The sequence below is a fragment of the Ambystoma mexicanum genome, chromosome 3q, assembly GCF_040938575.1.
Source record: "Ambystoma mexicanum isolate Mex_15411 chromosome 3q, UKY_AmexF1_1, whole genome shotgun sequence".
In the NCBI taxonomy this organism is placed as follows: Eukaryota; Metazoa; Chordata; class Amphibia; order Caudata; family Ambystomatidae; genus Ambystoma; species Ambystoma mexicanum.
The window spans coordinates 1,262,744,331-1,262,761,148 of NC_090926.1; the positions used below are offsets into that span (position 1 = coordinate 1,262,744,331).

At 48.9% G+C, this 16,818-nt stretch overlaps 1 protein-coding gene across 5 annotated transcripts in view; it reads left to right on the forward strand.

Moving 5' to 3' along the window:
• ILF3 (interleukin enhancer binding factor 3) overlaps positions 1-15,654 on the forward strand; it is a 62,050-nt gene extending 46,396 nt beyond the window's left edge. For 4 of the 5 annotated variants that reach the window (XM_069604283.1, XM_069604284.1, XM_069604281.1 and 1 more), the window contains 3 exons: positions 6,603-7,049; positions 7,487-7,678; positions 14,984-15,654. In XM_069604283.1, coding sequence (XP_069460384.1) covers positions 6,603-7,049; positions 7,487-7,678; positions 14,984-15,138 — 794 coding nt within the window. In that variant the 3' untranslated portion in view covers positions 15,139-15,654. Of the gene's footprint in view, positions 1-6,602; positions 7,050-7,486; positions 7,679-13,899; positions 13,985-14,983 lie in introns of all 5 variants that reach the window. The other variant, XM_069604285.1, reaches the window with a different exon arrangement.
• Positions 15,655-16,818: the final 1,164 nt, after the last annotated feature.

The following is a 16,818-nucleotide window of genomic DNA, read 5'->3' on the forward strand; positions in this document are numbered from 1 at the left end:
AAACTATTCCCTTATTGCCCATACAATGTGTTTCAAAGCGCTTAAAGGAAAGCAAGAGACGTAGGAGTAAAGATACTGTACTGACTAAACTACCTACTCCATAGTCTTCTTTACTCCATACATCCTGCCTTCCCCCTGCTAGGATGCTATGGACTATGTACTAAGAACCAGGTATCTAAGCAGCCGTCTGTTCACTGGAGACTGAGGTGAGGTGCTGGAGGCTGAGGCCTGCCCCAGGCTTCACATTATACTAAATTTAAAGGGAGGCTCAATTTTTCACTGCCAACAGTTCTGGTACTGTCCCCATGTGGACGCCCACAAGGATGGAGAAAAAGGTCTTTGGACGGAGTACTCTAGTCACTATGGTGAGTAACTTGATTTCTCCAGCATGGGTCTGGCATGGATTCGCATGCTCCTGAATATTCCTTGTCTGGCTGGAAATCCACGATAAAAGAAAACTGTTTCACTCTCTTATCACTGAGCTCTGGGTCATACTGCCACCAGCCAGTCATACTGCCCCCTGCCTTTTGCTTCCTACCTTACCTTGCCAGGAGTACTGACATGTCCTGTCTATTTTCCACAGTAATGTATTCACGCCTCCCTAGCTCTGCTTTCAACTTTCAGTGACTCCAAGCAAACACACTGAAACAAAGCAGAATACTTTGAGAGTCTCTGCCAAGCCTGACCATCTATGATTGTGCACACAATCCATGCCAAAAATCAGAGGAAAGCAGTACAAATGTGATCAAGCAAGGCTCTGAATTGGCAAGCAATAGAGTTGCGTTCACATTGAAATGCTGCATTCTTTTTCTGCTTGCCGAGTTTGTCGGGTGACCCATTGACGTCCCATGCTCTAGACTACCCCTCCCCAGCCCCTTGATGTACCTCTCCAGTGTAACTGTTGAACCCATATGCAGCAGACATACATATGTTTTCCGGGCTGGCGTTGCGCCTCCCAGCCCTTGCCCCCTCCCCCTTAAAAGACTTACCACAACAATTTGGTCAAGTGTTGGCAATAAAAGGCCGTAGGATTTTATTGATACAAAAGATGGTTATAGGTAAATCAATATACATAATCGTAATAAATCATCCTTTTGGGCACTGGGTCCAGAGATGACCCCCTCTGGCCCGTGCTGCCTTTCTTGTCCCACGACTTGTTGTGGCCACCGTACGGTGTCCTGAGTTTCCTCAATGTTTTTCTCCTCTTTTTCTGTGGTGGGCGGGTGTTTGAGGCAAAGAAAAAGGAAATGGGAAGACACTGAGTTCACAGTGAACTTCCCAAGTACTGTTTGGGTCCCCGTGCAGGGTCAACCAAACAGTTTGTGCTTTAGTAGCTGCTCACAGCTCATTATATAGGCCCCAAGAGGCCCTTCTTTGTACTGTATGGGGGGCTGAGCGCCAACCCTGCCCCCCCCCCCCAGGCCAGCCTGCTGCTGACTAAACTACCTAGACATCCAGGGTGCACTGCACCCATATATTCTCCTGGAAGGGTGAGGTATTTATTACCTCACCCCTCCTGCCTTTCATGTGCCAGACCCTGCAGCCTGTCTCTTATCTAAAAGACAGAGGGGCACTGACCTTGGAGGAAAGCTGTGCCCCTCTCTCGCGCCTGCCTCCATGCAACAGATACATGGCCTCGCCTTGGGAGGCACTGCGGCATTACCCAGAACTAACGTTTGATCTGCCTGGGTTTTCTCTGCTTTCGCTAGGGGAATGCTGCTGTACTTGGTCCAGGTGCTGGAGAGACTGACCAATCGCTCATTCATTAAGTGGGTGATGATGGATGGCTCGAGATGCAAACTTAAGTAACAGAAATGACGAGTGGCACAAAGGGTGGGGGGGTTGGGAAATACCGTAGATGGTCATCATATAAGGGGCAGAGTAAGAAGCGAGAGTTGTATTTTGTTGGGCAAACTATTCAGCTTCGAGTGATAATTCTGTGTATTCGGCTGAAACCAATCTTTTCTCCAGCATGGGGTCTGCCATTGATTCACATGCTCGTGAATATTCCCCGTCAGGCTAAGAATCCTCTGTAAATCAGTTTAATTTCTTAACTGTCTTTCTCCTAACCAATCACTGAGCTCTGGGTCGTACTGCCCCAGCCAATGACTACCTAAGCCTCTGCTCAGGCAGCCATCTTCAGATTTTTACTGCACGTTCACGTGTTAGTCCTTGTGCTTTGCGCTTCGAGCTTGTGCTGCGTTTCTTGCTTTTTGAGTAAAAATATTTTTCGGTCATATATCTAGCCCGTGTGCTCATCCTTCCTATCGGGGACCTGTTTTTCTGATTAATTTTTTTAAAATTTATTTTTGGGAGGCTTCTAGAAGATTCTTGAGGCCTACAATGTGTGGATCATGTCGGAAGAAAAGGACAGCACTTCCCTCTTCAAGCTGTGCTCCGACTGTGTTTTGCGGAATGTATACATGGATGACCAGCATACCCAGTGCCTGTATCCGACACAAGGAGAAAGATTGAGCGTTTTGCCGTGGCTTCTCTAAGCGCATGTTGAGGGACCAACATCAGCGGTTGGAAGTGTGGCTGCAGGCCAAGGATTCTGCACCGGGTGGTACCCAGGGGAATGCCTCTCCCAGATCTGGGAAAACTAAGCTGGCTTTTGTCTATTGAGGGTGCCCCCCCCCCCCCCCCTGGGGGCCCAACACAAGGCCAAGCACCACAAGTCCGCTTCTGGCGGGGTCGCTGCTGCGGGTCCTGCGAAGGTCAGGGCACACCCTCCATCTCCGCTCTCCAGTCAACGCTCTGGTTCTTCATCCAAGAGAAAGTCTGAACCGCTGTAAGCTGGAGGAGAAGGCCAAGCTGGGTACAGTGTCCAGCCTACCCACGGCGGAGAAGACCAAAGGGTCCGATCTGGCCCTGAAGGCCAAGCAAGACGAGGGGCTCTTCCTCACTGTGAAGGCCAAGGTGCACACGGCAAAATCTTCTGCCTCCAGTGGTGTCGCTTTCAAAAGCTGTAAGGGTGGACCCCGCAGAGAGCCCATGCGAATGCAAGGATGACCCTTTCTCCCAGGAGGGAGGCTTCGAACATGCCCACTGATAAGACTCTGGCCCTGAGGATGCGTATGTCCACATCCACAAACGGCACCACAAGTTTCTACGCTTTGTCGCCCAGGGTAAACCTGACCAATTTAAGGCCATTCCTTTCGGGCTGAAGTCTGTGCCCCGGGTCTTCAAGTACCTGGCGGCGGTGCAAGGGATCCGCGTCTACCCTTACTTGAACGACTGGCTCATCCAGGTCAGATCAAGAGACCTCGCCGTCTACCACACAGCGAGGACCGTCTGCCTACTGACAGATCTAGGGGTCTGAGTGAATTATGCCAAATCCTGCTAGACTCAATCACAGGACACTTGTTCCTGGGGGTCTCGGCTCAACACTGTCACGCCTGGTATCACCATCTGAGGAAAATATATCGGCCATTTTGGGCAAGGTGCAATGGCTGTGGCACTGTTGATCACCACAGTGCGGACCATCGAGTTGCTGCTTGGCATGATGTGCATTTACCCAGTTCGGCTCTGCAGGTTGTGAATGAGGCCGCTGCAGGAGTTCCTCGATGCCTGTTTGGGTCTAGGTGTCCGGAAGCTTCCGGACAGGATCGTGCTCGATGACTAGTTCTGACGAGCGATCAGATGGTGGGACATATTTCCAGAGCAATCCCCCCTCCACCCCCCTACCAGGAGATGTCTCTGGAAGGATTGGGGAGCCCACACCAACTCTTTACACCAGAGGCCTTTTGTGTCTGCCATCCCTCAAGGGGGGAAAAGGTTGTGGTTGTATGGTTTGTGAACCACATTTTAATTCCGGAAGCAGGGGGCACCAGATCAGCAGAAGCTCTCCAGGGAGGCGCTGGACTTGTGGCATTGGGCTATTGCTCAGGGGATGTTTTCCATTCCACCTGGCAGGAGTAAAGAACACTGTTGCTACGCTCTTGCCACAAGTGGGAGCTTTGGTGGGACCAAGTTGACATCCCGTTAGACAAATGGGGCAATCGCCAGATCGATCTGTCTGCGACGGCGACGAACGCCAAGTGCCAGAGATTTGCCAGCAGGTTTCCCCAGCTGGGGAGCATGGGGGACGCATTTTCATGGGACGGCCTGTTTCTGCATGAGTTGCCTCAGTTGCCATTGCTTCGAGTCATCAATCCACTCAGACGGTGCAAGATAATCCTCGGTGCGCGGCCTGGCCCAGGCAGAGACCACCTCCGCATGACTGTACCCTCCAGTCAAGCTGCAAGTGGTCTCGGATCTTCTTGCCAGGGAAGGAGGTGCAATTCTGCGCCACCAACTGGGATCGCTCAATCTGAAGGTCTAGATCCTGCAGCATTAGAGCTTGGGGGTTACAATCTTCCAGCAGACTGCAAGGAGGAACTAGGCAAGGCCAGGGCGTCATCTACTTTGAAATGGTATGGACGCAAATGGAAGAGATTTGCGATTTGGTGCTGTTTGAGAAGAAATGGGTCATGGCCCCTCGCATATTTGCTGCTGTTGGCTAAATTGTGGCCGGCTCACGCTTCTATCAAGGTTTCTCCTGGCCATCACCTCTGCACAACAATTGGGCGAGATCCAGGCCCTATCCTGTAAACTACCTTACTTGACACAACGAGATGAGGGTGGTGCGGTGACTCACCCCTCCTTCATACCCAAGGTGCCATCTGACTCATCTAAACGAGCCCTGTGTTTTTTCCAACCCCTTAGTTGCCGGCTGAAAGGACTTTAAACTCGCTGGCTGTGGTTAGAACGCTAGAGTTTCTGGAAAGTTTCTCAGCTTTTTGTGAACTTTGGTCCTGTGAACCATGGGAAGGCTATGTCCAAGGCTTCCATTTCCAGTTGGCTATCCGGGTGCATCACTCACTGTCACCGTTACTGGTTGGCAAACTGACCGCTGCCTGGCCGTCCGAGAGCCCACTCTACCAGAGAGATTGCTGCTTCCACAGCATTCCTGTCTGGTTGGTCCCTGTTGGACATTTGCAGGGCTGCTACATGGAGGTAGATGCAAACATTCATGAAATTCTCTCGACGGGGATTCTAGGGAGGAGTCTATAGTCGGCTAAGCAGTGCTGCGCTACCTCTCGCTTGAAGGTGAGCCTGGTGAGGAGGTATGGGATTGCTTCCGAGCCTTGCCATCTTCCATGGTTGCGTGTCTGTACTGCTAGTTACTGAGGATTCCCAGCCTGACAACGTGGAATATTCATGAGAATGTGAATCCATGCCAGAACCATGCTGGAGAACAGTTACAAGTAACGTGTTCTTTATCACTGACGGGCCATCCCAGGTGTTACTGGGCTCCTTCTCCACCACTACTCTAAGTGATGATAGTTTATTACGCACTTAATACCCAGAGGTTTCTAAGCGCTGACCCGGGGATCAAACCAGTGTCTTGCTTCCAAGGCTAGTGCGTTGCCCCTGAGCTATCTTCCTGAGATGAATGTTCCCTGGGGGCTCTATCGTCTCGACCTGGCTTTTCAATATCTTCCTTGCACCACTTGTTCATCTGATCTTTACCTTCTCTCATTTCCAGCGCTACGCAGACTACATACAACTTCACGCTCCCCTCATCCCCTATCATCCCGGATTGCCTGTCTGCTTATCTGTCTTGATGCCAAGAAGACCGATTATTCTTATCGGGACACTCCTTCCTTTTTCCCCTCGGCCCTCTGGCCGCCCTTTATGGGCTCTCCTCCTTCCACTGAAGCCACCCCATTCATTACTCACATCTTGGACCTTGCCAAGAAGGCCCACTTTCAACTTCACCCCCTTTAGAGGCACTTTTCCTCACCTTGCCCCAATGTCTCTGGTCCTCTCCAGGCTAGACTACTGCAACAGCTTCTTTCTCAACCTAACTTTCTTCCCTCCACCCTCTTAAAATAATCCAGAATAGGGCTGTGAGACCTGTCCTTGGCCTCAAGCCCAGGCACCATACTCTTCCCCAGTCCTCTCCACTGGCTCCCAGTTGCTGCAAGGATCAAATTCGAGACCTGTTGCATCCTCCATAAGGTTGTTTGGGGGCATGGGACCACGCTACCTGCAACTCCCTCACTAAATACTGCCTACCGATCCCTTTTGATCTTCTTGCCCCAATTCTCTGCTGATCAGAAGCTTCTCCAAGCAGAGAGCTGGGGGGAAGGTTGATCCTTGGCTGGCTCCCTCTGGATCTCCTGCTCTTCACCTTGAACCATTTCACCTCCTCCTGTAAACCACCAAGACCTTTCTCTTCTCCCCATCCCGTGCTAACCATCCCCATAGCTGCTGAGATTGGCGGCCCGGTCCCTCGCGTTCATTGGGATACTGGCCATTTGCCCAATTGCCACCAGCATCCACCCCCCAGCCCCCTCTCTTGGTTTGTCTCAGACCTGCACTTATACGAGTTGACTCACTTAAACTTGTGATATCTCCAGCCATGTACTTGTTGCCTCCCCAACAGGCACCGCACTTGCACATACAAATGTCAAGGCCTAGTGGTACTGCTGTTTTATTTATGAAGTCTTTTCCACTGTTTTTGTTCCCTTGCTCCTTTCCCTTTTGCCGCTTTGAAACACTGTCTTGTATAAGTGCCAGATCAATAACCAATAAAACAAATTACTTCTCTTTAGGTCAGTTCTACAGCAATGGTGGAGGCACGGGTGGTGGATCTGGCGGCGGCTATGGATCTGGTGGTGGTGGTGGTGGTGGTGGTGGCGGCGGCGGCGGCGGCTATGGAGCTGGAGGTGGCTACAACTACAATTACAGTGACAACTACAGCACTGCGCCCCCAAATAAGCCACATGTAGCCAAGAAACCACCACAAAAAGCAGCCTTCAATCAGGGCTATGGCGCACATCAGAATCAGCCTCCCTCCTACAACCAGAATCAATATGGCAATTATGGGCCATCTCCAGCAAAACAGAAGGGCTTCAACGAAGGACGTGGTGGTGGTGGCGGCGCCGGCGGCGGTGGTGCCGGAAACTATTCTTACTCCAATTCCTACTCTGGAAGTGGTGGTGCTGGTGGCGGTGGCACCGGGGGAACAGATTACAACTACTCGGAGACCAAATATCGTGGTAAGTCTGAACATGCTTTCAGTCCACGGTGCTCGAATTGCCTTGCCTTCTTATTGGGGTTTTGGACTGAATTTATACTTACCACAGCAGACCAGTTTGCTTCACAAATGCATGGTTATGAGCAGCTGACTGAATTTTTAATATTGCCCTCTAACCTACATTATCAGGTAGGTCCTTTGTTTGCCATGGTGAATGTAGTGCAGCCGTGTTCTATTACTCAGTTGGCTATGCTAAGTGAGCTTCAGTACTGTCCTATGTTGACATTTTTTTTTTCTGATCTGTAGTCTGAATCCCAGAAGAGCACTCTTCTACACAAGGCCATGCTACAACTACACTTTTACACAAGGCCATGCTACAACTAATTTCACCGAGACCTGCAATTGCAAGCACTGCATGAGCCAGCTGTGAGTTAATATTTTTCAAAAATGTTATTACAGGAGGATATGCTGGTGGCGATGGTAATGCGCCTCCACCAGCTGCTGCAGCAGCAGCAGCAGCAGGAGGAGGAGGAGGAGGAGGTGGTGGTGGTGGCAGCGGTGGCCGAGGAGGTGCAGCCTATGGGTCTGGTGGGGGCTCTTCCTATTCTGGTGGATATGGTGGTGGAGCTGGTGGTGCAGGTTCATACCAAGGTAAGTTGTGCTCGTTTCAGAGCAGTGTATGGTTTGCTACTGCTCTTATGGCAAATGCAGTCAATAGTTTTAGTACCGCAACACCCATATAATCTACATCACATCAAATTGGCTGGGTCTGCACTTAGCTTCTTACGTTAGAACTGTTTTCCCAGAAACCGAATGGAGGGGAGGGGACCCATGGTGTAAGGGGCTGCAAAACTAATGCAGGAGGGTTTGTAGGGAATAACCTGTCTTGAGAGCCTTTACAGATACATAAGCTTTTGAATGGATCATGTAGCTATTCCGGTTTAGGAGTAGGGTCAGTTAGAAGAGGGAATTCTGCAAAAAAAAAAATGTATATTGGGTCCGTCCTATCCTCTGAATCGAATGGGGCTTGCAAAATGTTTGACTGCATCTCCATGTGCTCACCGCCGTACAAACCTTCCTCAACAGAGCTGACATTTTTGTCAAGATGTAACTTTGGCCTGGCAGTCACTTGTATGTCCTGTTTCCTCCCTTCATACTCCAGGAATATTTGTTCTTGTGATATGAGCATTTCTTGCAAAGGGTGGCAAAAACAGTGCAGGCCCAGCTCCACGCTCAAGCAGGTGCTACCTGCTCCCATACCTGCCAAGTATGCCTTGGGGCTAGATTGTAGGCTTCTTCAAAAAAAAATTTCTTGAATGTGTTAGTAAAATTTGCATGTATCTACATAAATGCACCCTGTGGTAGCTGTTGGAGAATTGCTGACCCATATGTGCATAAAGTACAGTAATGGTCTGAGTCACTAATGCATATAATCCAATTCCACACCTCCACGTTGAAAGTATGTTTTAAACAGTTACATTTCTTGCAACAGGTATTTAACAAAAATACTGCCACCATTGGAGGTATTGGTACCACCTGCCAGTGGTGAACTCTATTGGACTGATTTTCAGTAATGCTACTGGTGTTTGCATTTTCCAGCTGTATGTCATGGAAATCTGCTCAATGACCAGTCCACTAAGAATTGGTACCTGAATGTTACATCTTTGTGTCTTAAACGGCCAAAAAGGGAGTATCTCAAACCATTGCGATGACCATTTCAATAAGCACTATAGAGTAACATCCATGGGTGGTATTTACAGTGTTTGAACTTTTTTTTATCAGTTTATTGGAAAAGCATTCTTGGATAAAATTTGAGATGCAATGGATGATTAATCCATTGGCAAGTCATGATGGGCTTCTGAGGATTGTAACAGCACCAATGTGGCCTTACAGCATTTGACCAACACCCTCCAGGATCACATAATCTTATTTAAAAGTACATAGATGCTGAGCCATTACCATGCCCCTTTGCCAAGGCTGTTCAATTGATTGAATTTGCCCAGGTTCCTCTTATTGGCTATCCAGTGTCAGCTGCGGTTGATCTTTTTCAATTGGGGTGCGTAGTGCTGCTCTGCTGACCTCCTATACAGCCGCGTCATTCATAAACTGATGCAATATTGTGTGCCATGTAAAAGGATGCACTTGCCCGCTTCCAAGGTCCAGAGCATGATACCGTACCCAGCCAAGGGTTTAGGGAGGCGAGGGGGGAAATGGCCTTGGCTGATATGGCTTCGGCGCCACAGGTGGACGCGGCTCAAACCATCCCCGGCGGTCTGGCACAAAGGCAGCCATGGCAGGCCAAATGTTCTCCAATGGAGAAACCTCCTGTGCCGATAGTCGGCTGCCCCCTCGGCCACTATCAATGTTCTAGTCCGTGTGTTTTATTTTTGATGAGGATGCTGACCTGAAAAGACTTGGGATTGTGCTGGGGGTTGGGGGCGGTCTTGGGTCAGTTGCCAGATATGGCAGACCAGGGTGGTTATTGCAACTGGCAGAGGGTCTCAACGATGCCAGTGGTGTGGCTACATCTCCAGATGTGTAATTAAATCCATGCATGCACCCGAACACACACTACAAGGATATGAAGGTCGCTGTGGCCATAAGGCTCGGCACATTGTCAACCTGTCGCAGTAAAATCTTGCTGATATCCTTGATCATGGACCTGCAGTACGATTGAGCTTGACCTTTTTGATGCTGTCATAGCGGATGGGGGCATGGCCTTGCAACACCCGTGCCCTACACAGCAGTCCACTTGGCGCTCACATTGAAATAAAAGCCAGCAAGAGGCGATCATCTGTTTTTGCTAACTCGTCTGAAGGTATAGTCGTGCTGCAACAATTGCATCCAAGCTGTCGATGTCCAACCTCCCGAATGGTAGGGACTTTGGCGGAGAAAGTTTTCACTCCGGGCAGCATGGCTCTTAAAGCTGTAAATGCTTTGCGTGCTTTTACAAATTCTCCCACATCCTCTGGTGCACCATTTCGGAAGCATCTGATCCCCCTCCCAGAGGTCAGGAATAGCTTCTTGGACATAGTTGCTGGTGGCAAAGAAATGCCCCGTCAAGTGCTGTAAGCAGGTTTGGCTGCAACAGACTATGGGTGGCGCCATGGGCACCTTGACTGTCTTGCACAGTTCTGCTTATCTGCAGGGTTTTGGTTTCCCCCATATTTTCAGTCTAATCTGACCTTGCTTTTGCTGGTGTGCATCTTTTTGGCCCCAAAGATGATGGCAATGTCACTAGGGTTGGCAGTGCAGCAGCCTGCACAGCCAAATTTTGCATTTAGGTCCAGATGATTGGGTTACAGAAGATGTACCCTTCTGGGAGAGGTGGAGTAAGCGCCCCGGGGCAGTCTGTGGCCAGGTAGGGAGGGTTGATTTACTACTACTGCTGTAACATTGATGGTGCCTTAGAAAATGAGTTCTCCTCATCCAGTTAATATTCTGCCTCCTGTTTATGAAGAGACCTCTGGACAGACCACCCACGTTGAAGCGAGCACTAGAAGCTGTGCTATCCAGAGAAAATGGGCTTGGGTTGGTACTCCCAATACCGCCTAGTTCCCAAGAAACAGGGGAGGACGCTATCCCAGACTGGACCATGGCAATCAGTGACACATTACTAATTCGAAGTGCTCCGTTCTGGCTTTGCTCTGCCCCCCAGGGTCTTTACTAAGCTGATGGCAGTAGTAGCGCCCCACCTCAGGAGAGCTGCAGTCTTTGTGTTTCTACAATGCCCACTGAGACTTCGCACTGCTACGAGCCAACACAAACCTAAAGTGGACATTGAACTTCGCCTTTTTTTGGCAGCGTGGGCCGAGGAAAGGCTATGATAGCGGTATGAATGTGGTTTTTGTAGTGGGCCAATCAAGATTGATTTCACTAAAATGTCTTCATCTAATCAGGCTCTACAATAACCTTTAGAAGAGGGCTGTATATCTTTTTAAAAGGATTGCCCTTTCCCCCGCAGAGTCCTCATCCGATATCCATTCCTGCATCAACTGCTCAGAAAACTTTTGACGTAGTGTACCTTGACTCAGCCTTCTTGTGGGCTCTGGACATGTCGCTGTCACTATGCCCCCTCATTTACCTTTTTCAGCGTGCTATGGCTCTTCTCGTTGGAGAAATCATTTCTGCCTTGGATTTTTTTTCGTCCAGTGGTTGACTTGTATTCGACATGCAATGTCTGGTTTGAAACCATCATGCTTCAAACTATGCAATTCGAAGAGGTTGCCGATTAACCCAAACGTTTTTTGGTGTCTAGGTGCTGACCATGTGACCCGTCCCCTTTACTCCATACTGTATGGGCGTCCCTTACTAGGGACTGGAGACGGAACCTTTTTCACCAGAAAAACCTTCCCCTTTGAGGTGCAGCCCTGGGAACATGCACTACCCTGACTCCGCCACCAGTGCCACTCGATCTTTTCTGCATCGGTCGATTTCACCAGTGCTCCTGCGTTTGGCCCTGCCATGTAATTCCATGCGATCTTCCCCAGATTCTTCTGTCTGTCATCTAGGTACTTGGTCCTCTGGCCTCACACTCGCAGGTGGCCAGCCTGCGAGGGACACTTTCCCCACATCTGACCCTCTGCCCCCCATGCTCTTTGCCTCTCCTGCCTTGGCCCTGACCACAGCTAGGAGGGTTGCACCGCGTGCAACTGACTCCACGCGCACTGAAGAACAGGCTAGCCAGGTGGAGGGAACTCTTCCAAGCGTCGCCCCCAGAGGACTTGGAAGTTTGCCCAGCTGAGGGCAGTTATTTTCCATCGTGCTCCGCAAGGGCGTCTCCTGAGGAAAGGCCCATGCGGGAGGAACCAAGGGGTCTCCGGACCCTATCTGCGCAGAGAGACCTGAGGTGCGGGATGGGCTTTGTGTTCCAACACCAAGAATCTTCGGCGAGGCTGTGTCCGGAGGGGCCATGCACCATGACTTTGGCACGCAGCCTGACAAAATGGCCGCCACACCAGACAACCTGACTGCTCGTCTGATGCCACTCTTAGGAACAGAGCAGGCGACAAGTTTCAAGGTGGGACCGGTGTCAACCAGGTATGTGGCCTACAGTGTATCCTCAGTTGCGCAGGGCAGGTTTCCCCTGCAACCCAGACTGAGTGTACTCCGGCCCCAGCAGCCCCCTGCCACTCTGTCAGTATCCTTCTCCTCGTCAGCCTCCGAGGACCGGTTCTCACACCCCCCAATACTAAGGTATGCAGTCAGGGACTTGCTCCCTCCGGTCACTCCCCCGGCGCCTAGTCATTCCTCCCAGGTCTACGGCACCACAGGCCCCCAGGGCAGCCCCTGCTGCCAGCTCCTTTGAATCTGCCCCTGTGCAGCCGGTTCCGAGCCAATCTCCACAGCAGCCTCTGGCTTCCGTCTCCAGACTGCAGCTCACAACACCCAGCACTCTTCCTCCTGTCATACCAGCCGGAAACCCAGGCGGATACAGACTAAGAGGACCCTGACACTCTTGTCGGCGAAGCCCTTTCAGGACAGGCTTGCAGGTTTGGAAGAATATCTGGAACTTCCTCATCCTGCGGTGGAGCAGCCAGAGGAAGGGCTCTTGGCAGAGATACACTCTAAGGCCCACCCTACAAAGACTGGTGTCCCGATGCAGAATGTTGTTCTGGCCAATGGTTGGCTCAAGCCCCACACTGACCAGCCTGTTGCGCCTCGATGCCAAGTATAGACAGACGGAGCGGGGATACACTCTTGCTATAAACACACCCCCAGCTGCACTCGTCGGTGATCGCTGCTGCGTTACTCTAAGCCTCAAGAAGTCCTCGGCTGCAAGGAGATCTTGCAGGCATACAAAAAAAGGCTGTAGTCGCCGCCTCGCTGGCCTGCGTCAAACCAACGTGGATGTCATGCTGACAGCCGCTAACCAGAGGTTGATGGGAAATGGCAGTAATCTGCAAGATAAAGTTAGCTTGTCACCTCATCTTGATGGCTCCTTGGTGGCTGGCGATACTGTGGAGGGAGAGGGGGGTTCCTTCATCCTGCACCTCAGATGTTAGCCCTCACAGCGTGGTTCCTGCTATCACAGGCTAAACTGGAGATCATTCAGGGTGAGAGTAGTAAGGCTACCAGGAGCCAATACATAATGGAGTAGGTTCTGTCACTGAGAACTCTTACGTGCATGCCGGACGATGTGCTCAACTTCTTGGCACACCAGGCGCACTCGGGCATGCAGGTGGACACATTATCGCACCAATCTGGCTGCCATGGGGGCCTACAGAAATTTGTCGGAGATCTTCTCTTCAACCCGATGGTCAAACATCTGGTGGTCTTGTCCAGGCTTTACCCGCCCATCAAGAAGCTACACCCCGTGTGGGACCTCAATGTGGTGTTGGCGCCTTGGCACACAAACCATTTAAGGCAATGGCTTCCGGACATCAGGCTGGTCACCATTAAGACAGCTTTGTTAGTGGGACTCTCTATGCTCGCAGAGGCGGTGAGATGAGGCTCTGGTGTGCCCTATACCACGTTCCGCAGCGGTATGTCTCCCTTCCCTAGAGCGGGTTGCCCAATGCAGTAAGGATGAAAGGGGGCTATGGACTAAGAGTACGTTAGTCACTACGGTGCGTAACTATTAATTTCTTGATCTATCCCAGGAGGTTTGAAGGGGGAGAACAGGACGTACTAGTAAGGCTGTAGGGCCACCCTAGTTGGTTGCCTACCAATCGCCTTCAACCTACCGCTCAATCCTTTGCTGTATTCTTGTGGTGTTGGATTTGGAGCCCTGAAGGGTGGGATGTTTGTGAGGCCTGCAGGGCCTGCGCCTACATTCCACTGGTGCAACATTTGCGCACAGGCCGCCATATTTATTTACTTGTGGCTTTTTTTGGAAACATTTTTGCTTTTATTTTTCCATGCTTTGCAAGAAATGCTCCGCTCTTCATACAGAGGGCATGGCTATCCAAGGAGACTGTAGGAAGCTGGTATGGACTTCCAGAAAGAGTCACTATGGTGAGTAATTTGTAATGTATTTTGTAAGACTTTCACAACATGTTTGTGGAGATGAGGCCCAGAGGGAAGGCCATAAGAACTGATGCAGGCATTCTGGAAATGTCTGTACTGGAATGCTGGTGACGTACTTGGTTTTCATCAATGAGCACTCACTTTTGTAAGTTTGCTAAAACAGAGTTTCCAAATGAATCTGTACCCCTTTACAGGTGTTCTCCAATCTTGCAATAGAGCAGCAGTTGAGCTAATAGATTTTTTTTTATCGGAGTGACCATCTAGTTGGTCTTTGCCCTTTCCCAGTCTAAGCTGCCTACACAAGGATTGCAATATTGTAGGTTGGATACCCAGGTGGATGTCCAGTGGCCCTTTGGTATCTACTCTTGCAACCTCCCACCTGCTCTAATTCCGGTTTTCAAATGCTGCTTTTTCTTAATTGAAAGCCTGCAGATGTGAAATATTGAATGCTGGTTAAGCAACTTGCCCATCCGTGCATCCCCTCTCCTCAGACATCTGTGGGTGGTTTTGAGTTCACAGAATCAAAATACTCCTCGACTGCAAGGCCAAATGATAACCAGCTGGCACTATTTGTTAAGAACATTGACAAAGGCAATGAGCATCATGAAATTGGTAAGACTAAGTGATGGTGTATTGATGAAAGCAAACCGTGCTGGCACTTTCTTGATATAAATGATTACATTTTTTAACTGATGATTCTCTGGGCATATTACTTTTTCTCAGTGATTTTTTTTTTTTTTAAGCCATGCTGTGAAAGAAATTACTTCCAAGATATGTTGTATGGAACCAGGAAAACCAAAACTGATGAACTAGAGCCGGGTAGAAGTCTGGTCTTGATGGGGCATAACCTCCTAGGTTTAAATTTGAGTGCCATTCCTTAAGGGTGCTGATGGATACAAATGATAGTATTTTGTATGTGCATCAGATTTATTTCTCTGAAATTATGCAGAGACTTATTAAGTTTATTTCACACTGTTTCCTTTTTAGGTTATTCCCAGCCAAGCTACAACCAGGGAGCGGGGCAGAATTTCAACAGTTCTCAGACCACTTACCCTCCCCCACAGGGAGGTGGTGGTGGTGGGGGAGGAGGCGGCGGCTACGGACGGAATGCTGATCACAGCATGAATTACCAATACAGATAAACTTTCGTCTGGGAGTGAAGGCTTGGATATTTGGCACTTTTACCCCCGACTTGTTTTATGACATCAGTTGACATGTAAACCCATGTTTCCATGTTGCAGTGCTTTTATGATCCTGTCACCTTATGGTTGAGCCCTACTTACAATTCCATACTTGATGTATTTTGGACATCTGCATATTTAATGGTTCATTTGTTACCATTTAAATTCACTGATTCGATCCTTGAATTCACTGAACTGTATTTTTGCTCTGCTCAAATCCTTTCCTTTGTTGGAATTTGAACAATTGGGCATTTCATCTGTTTGAATTTTTTTGCAAGATAAATAATTTGTGATGTGTTAACAAGATTTCTGTATTTTAATGCATTAGTGTTTCAGTTTTATAAGTGAAGATTTTATTTTAAGGATACTGTGGGGGAAGGTGGGATTTTTTTTTTTTTGTATGTCGCTGGACCATTCAGACAATACATCTGGAGTAAGCTGAATGTAGACCAATAAAATAAATTGTTCTAAATTGTCTTTGCTGTTTTTTGGTCATCTGTCAGTGGGACTGCTGTGCATGTTCAACTGCTCAATTTCTTCTGGCTGGTTCCCGAATTTGAACCATTTTCCAGGACCGAAGGTCACTTTAAGATTGAACAATTGTGGTGCAGGGCACGTTCGTTTAACTGCTACATATCACAGAACCTCTACAACAAAGGATATTGCTTTAACTTTTGCCTACCTGGTTTGTGATGTAAAAAGTGTGGCATGGAATGTCTGCCTGTTTGGTGTCCAGCTGAAGGTGGTCAGGTGAACTTTGCAGGATATAGGTATGGACTTCCTCTGTTATATACATAAAATTCTCGTTTCCCTCCTTAACTGGTTGTGAATTGTGATGAGCAGGCTAGTAAAAGCAGCTCCTGGAAAAGATTGGTGCATTTTCTGCAATGGGTTTCTGTGCATTGTTCCCTCATACGGTAAGTCTACAACTTGAAAGCATCTTTATATTTTGTACCGTTTCCAGTCTTGCAGATTTCACTAAAATATCTGCATGCTGAGAATTAATTTGAACCAGTTATTACGGCCCGAATTCCTGCCTGTTTACTACATCAGTAGATGTCACTCCAAGTTAACTCTGCAGTGCCAGTTGGGCCGCACGTGAGTTCAACTGCAATACTGTGGAGGAAATGGTGCAGAAGGTGCCAGAAATAATCTCAAACTTAACTGCCAACCACTTCTGCAAATTCAATTCTGGCTTCCAGTAGCCTCAAACACCTATACAGGATAAAAGTTCTAATAAAGTATACTGTTTTCCACCTAATTACTTTCTGCAACGTGTGTATATGCACAAAAGCTGCAAAAACAGCTGATAGTTGCTGGCTTCCAATCGTGCCATTCCTCTGTACATAGACTAATAATTACGGACACAATCTCCTTTTGAATTTGAGATACAACTCTAAATCGAGACCAGTAACCTGTGAATTATACTTTCTATGTATAGTCAGGTTAACCATAATTAACGTAACACTCCCATTGCCATTTCATGTACAAATAAAAGACCCTATGCTCAGTCACCAGCTCTATTGTTGGTTTACCTATTAAGTGGTTAGTCTCGATCAATCCCGTGCAGTTAGCCTCTCCGTTAGGACAGGGGCTTCCTTCCCGCAGTGAACAACGGGAACATAGACAATTTACGTGATG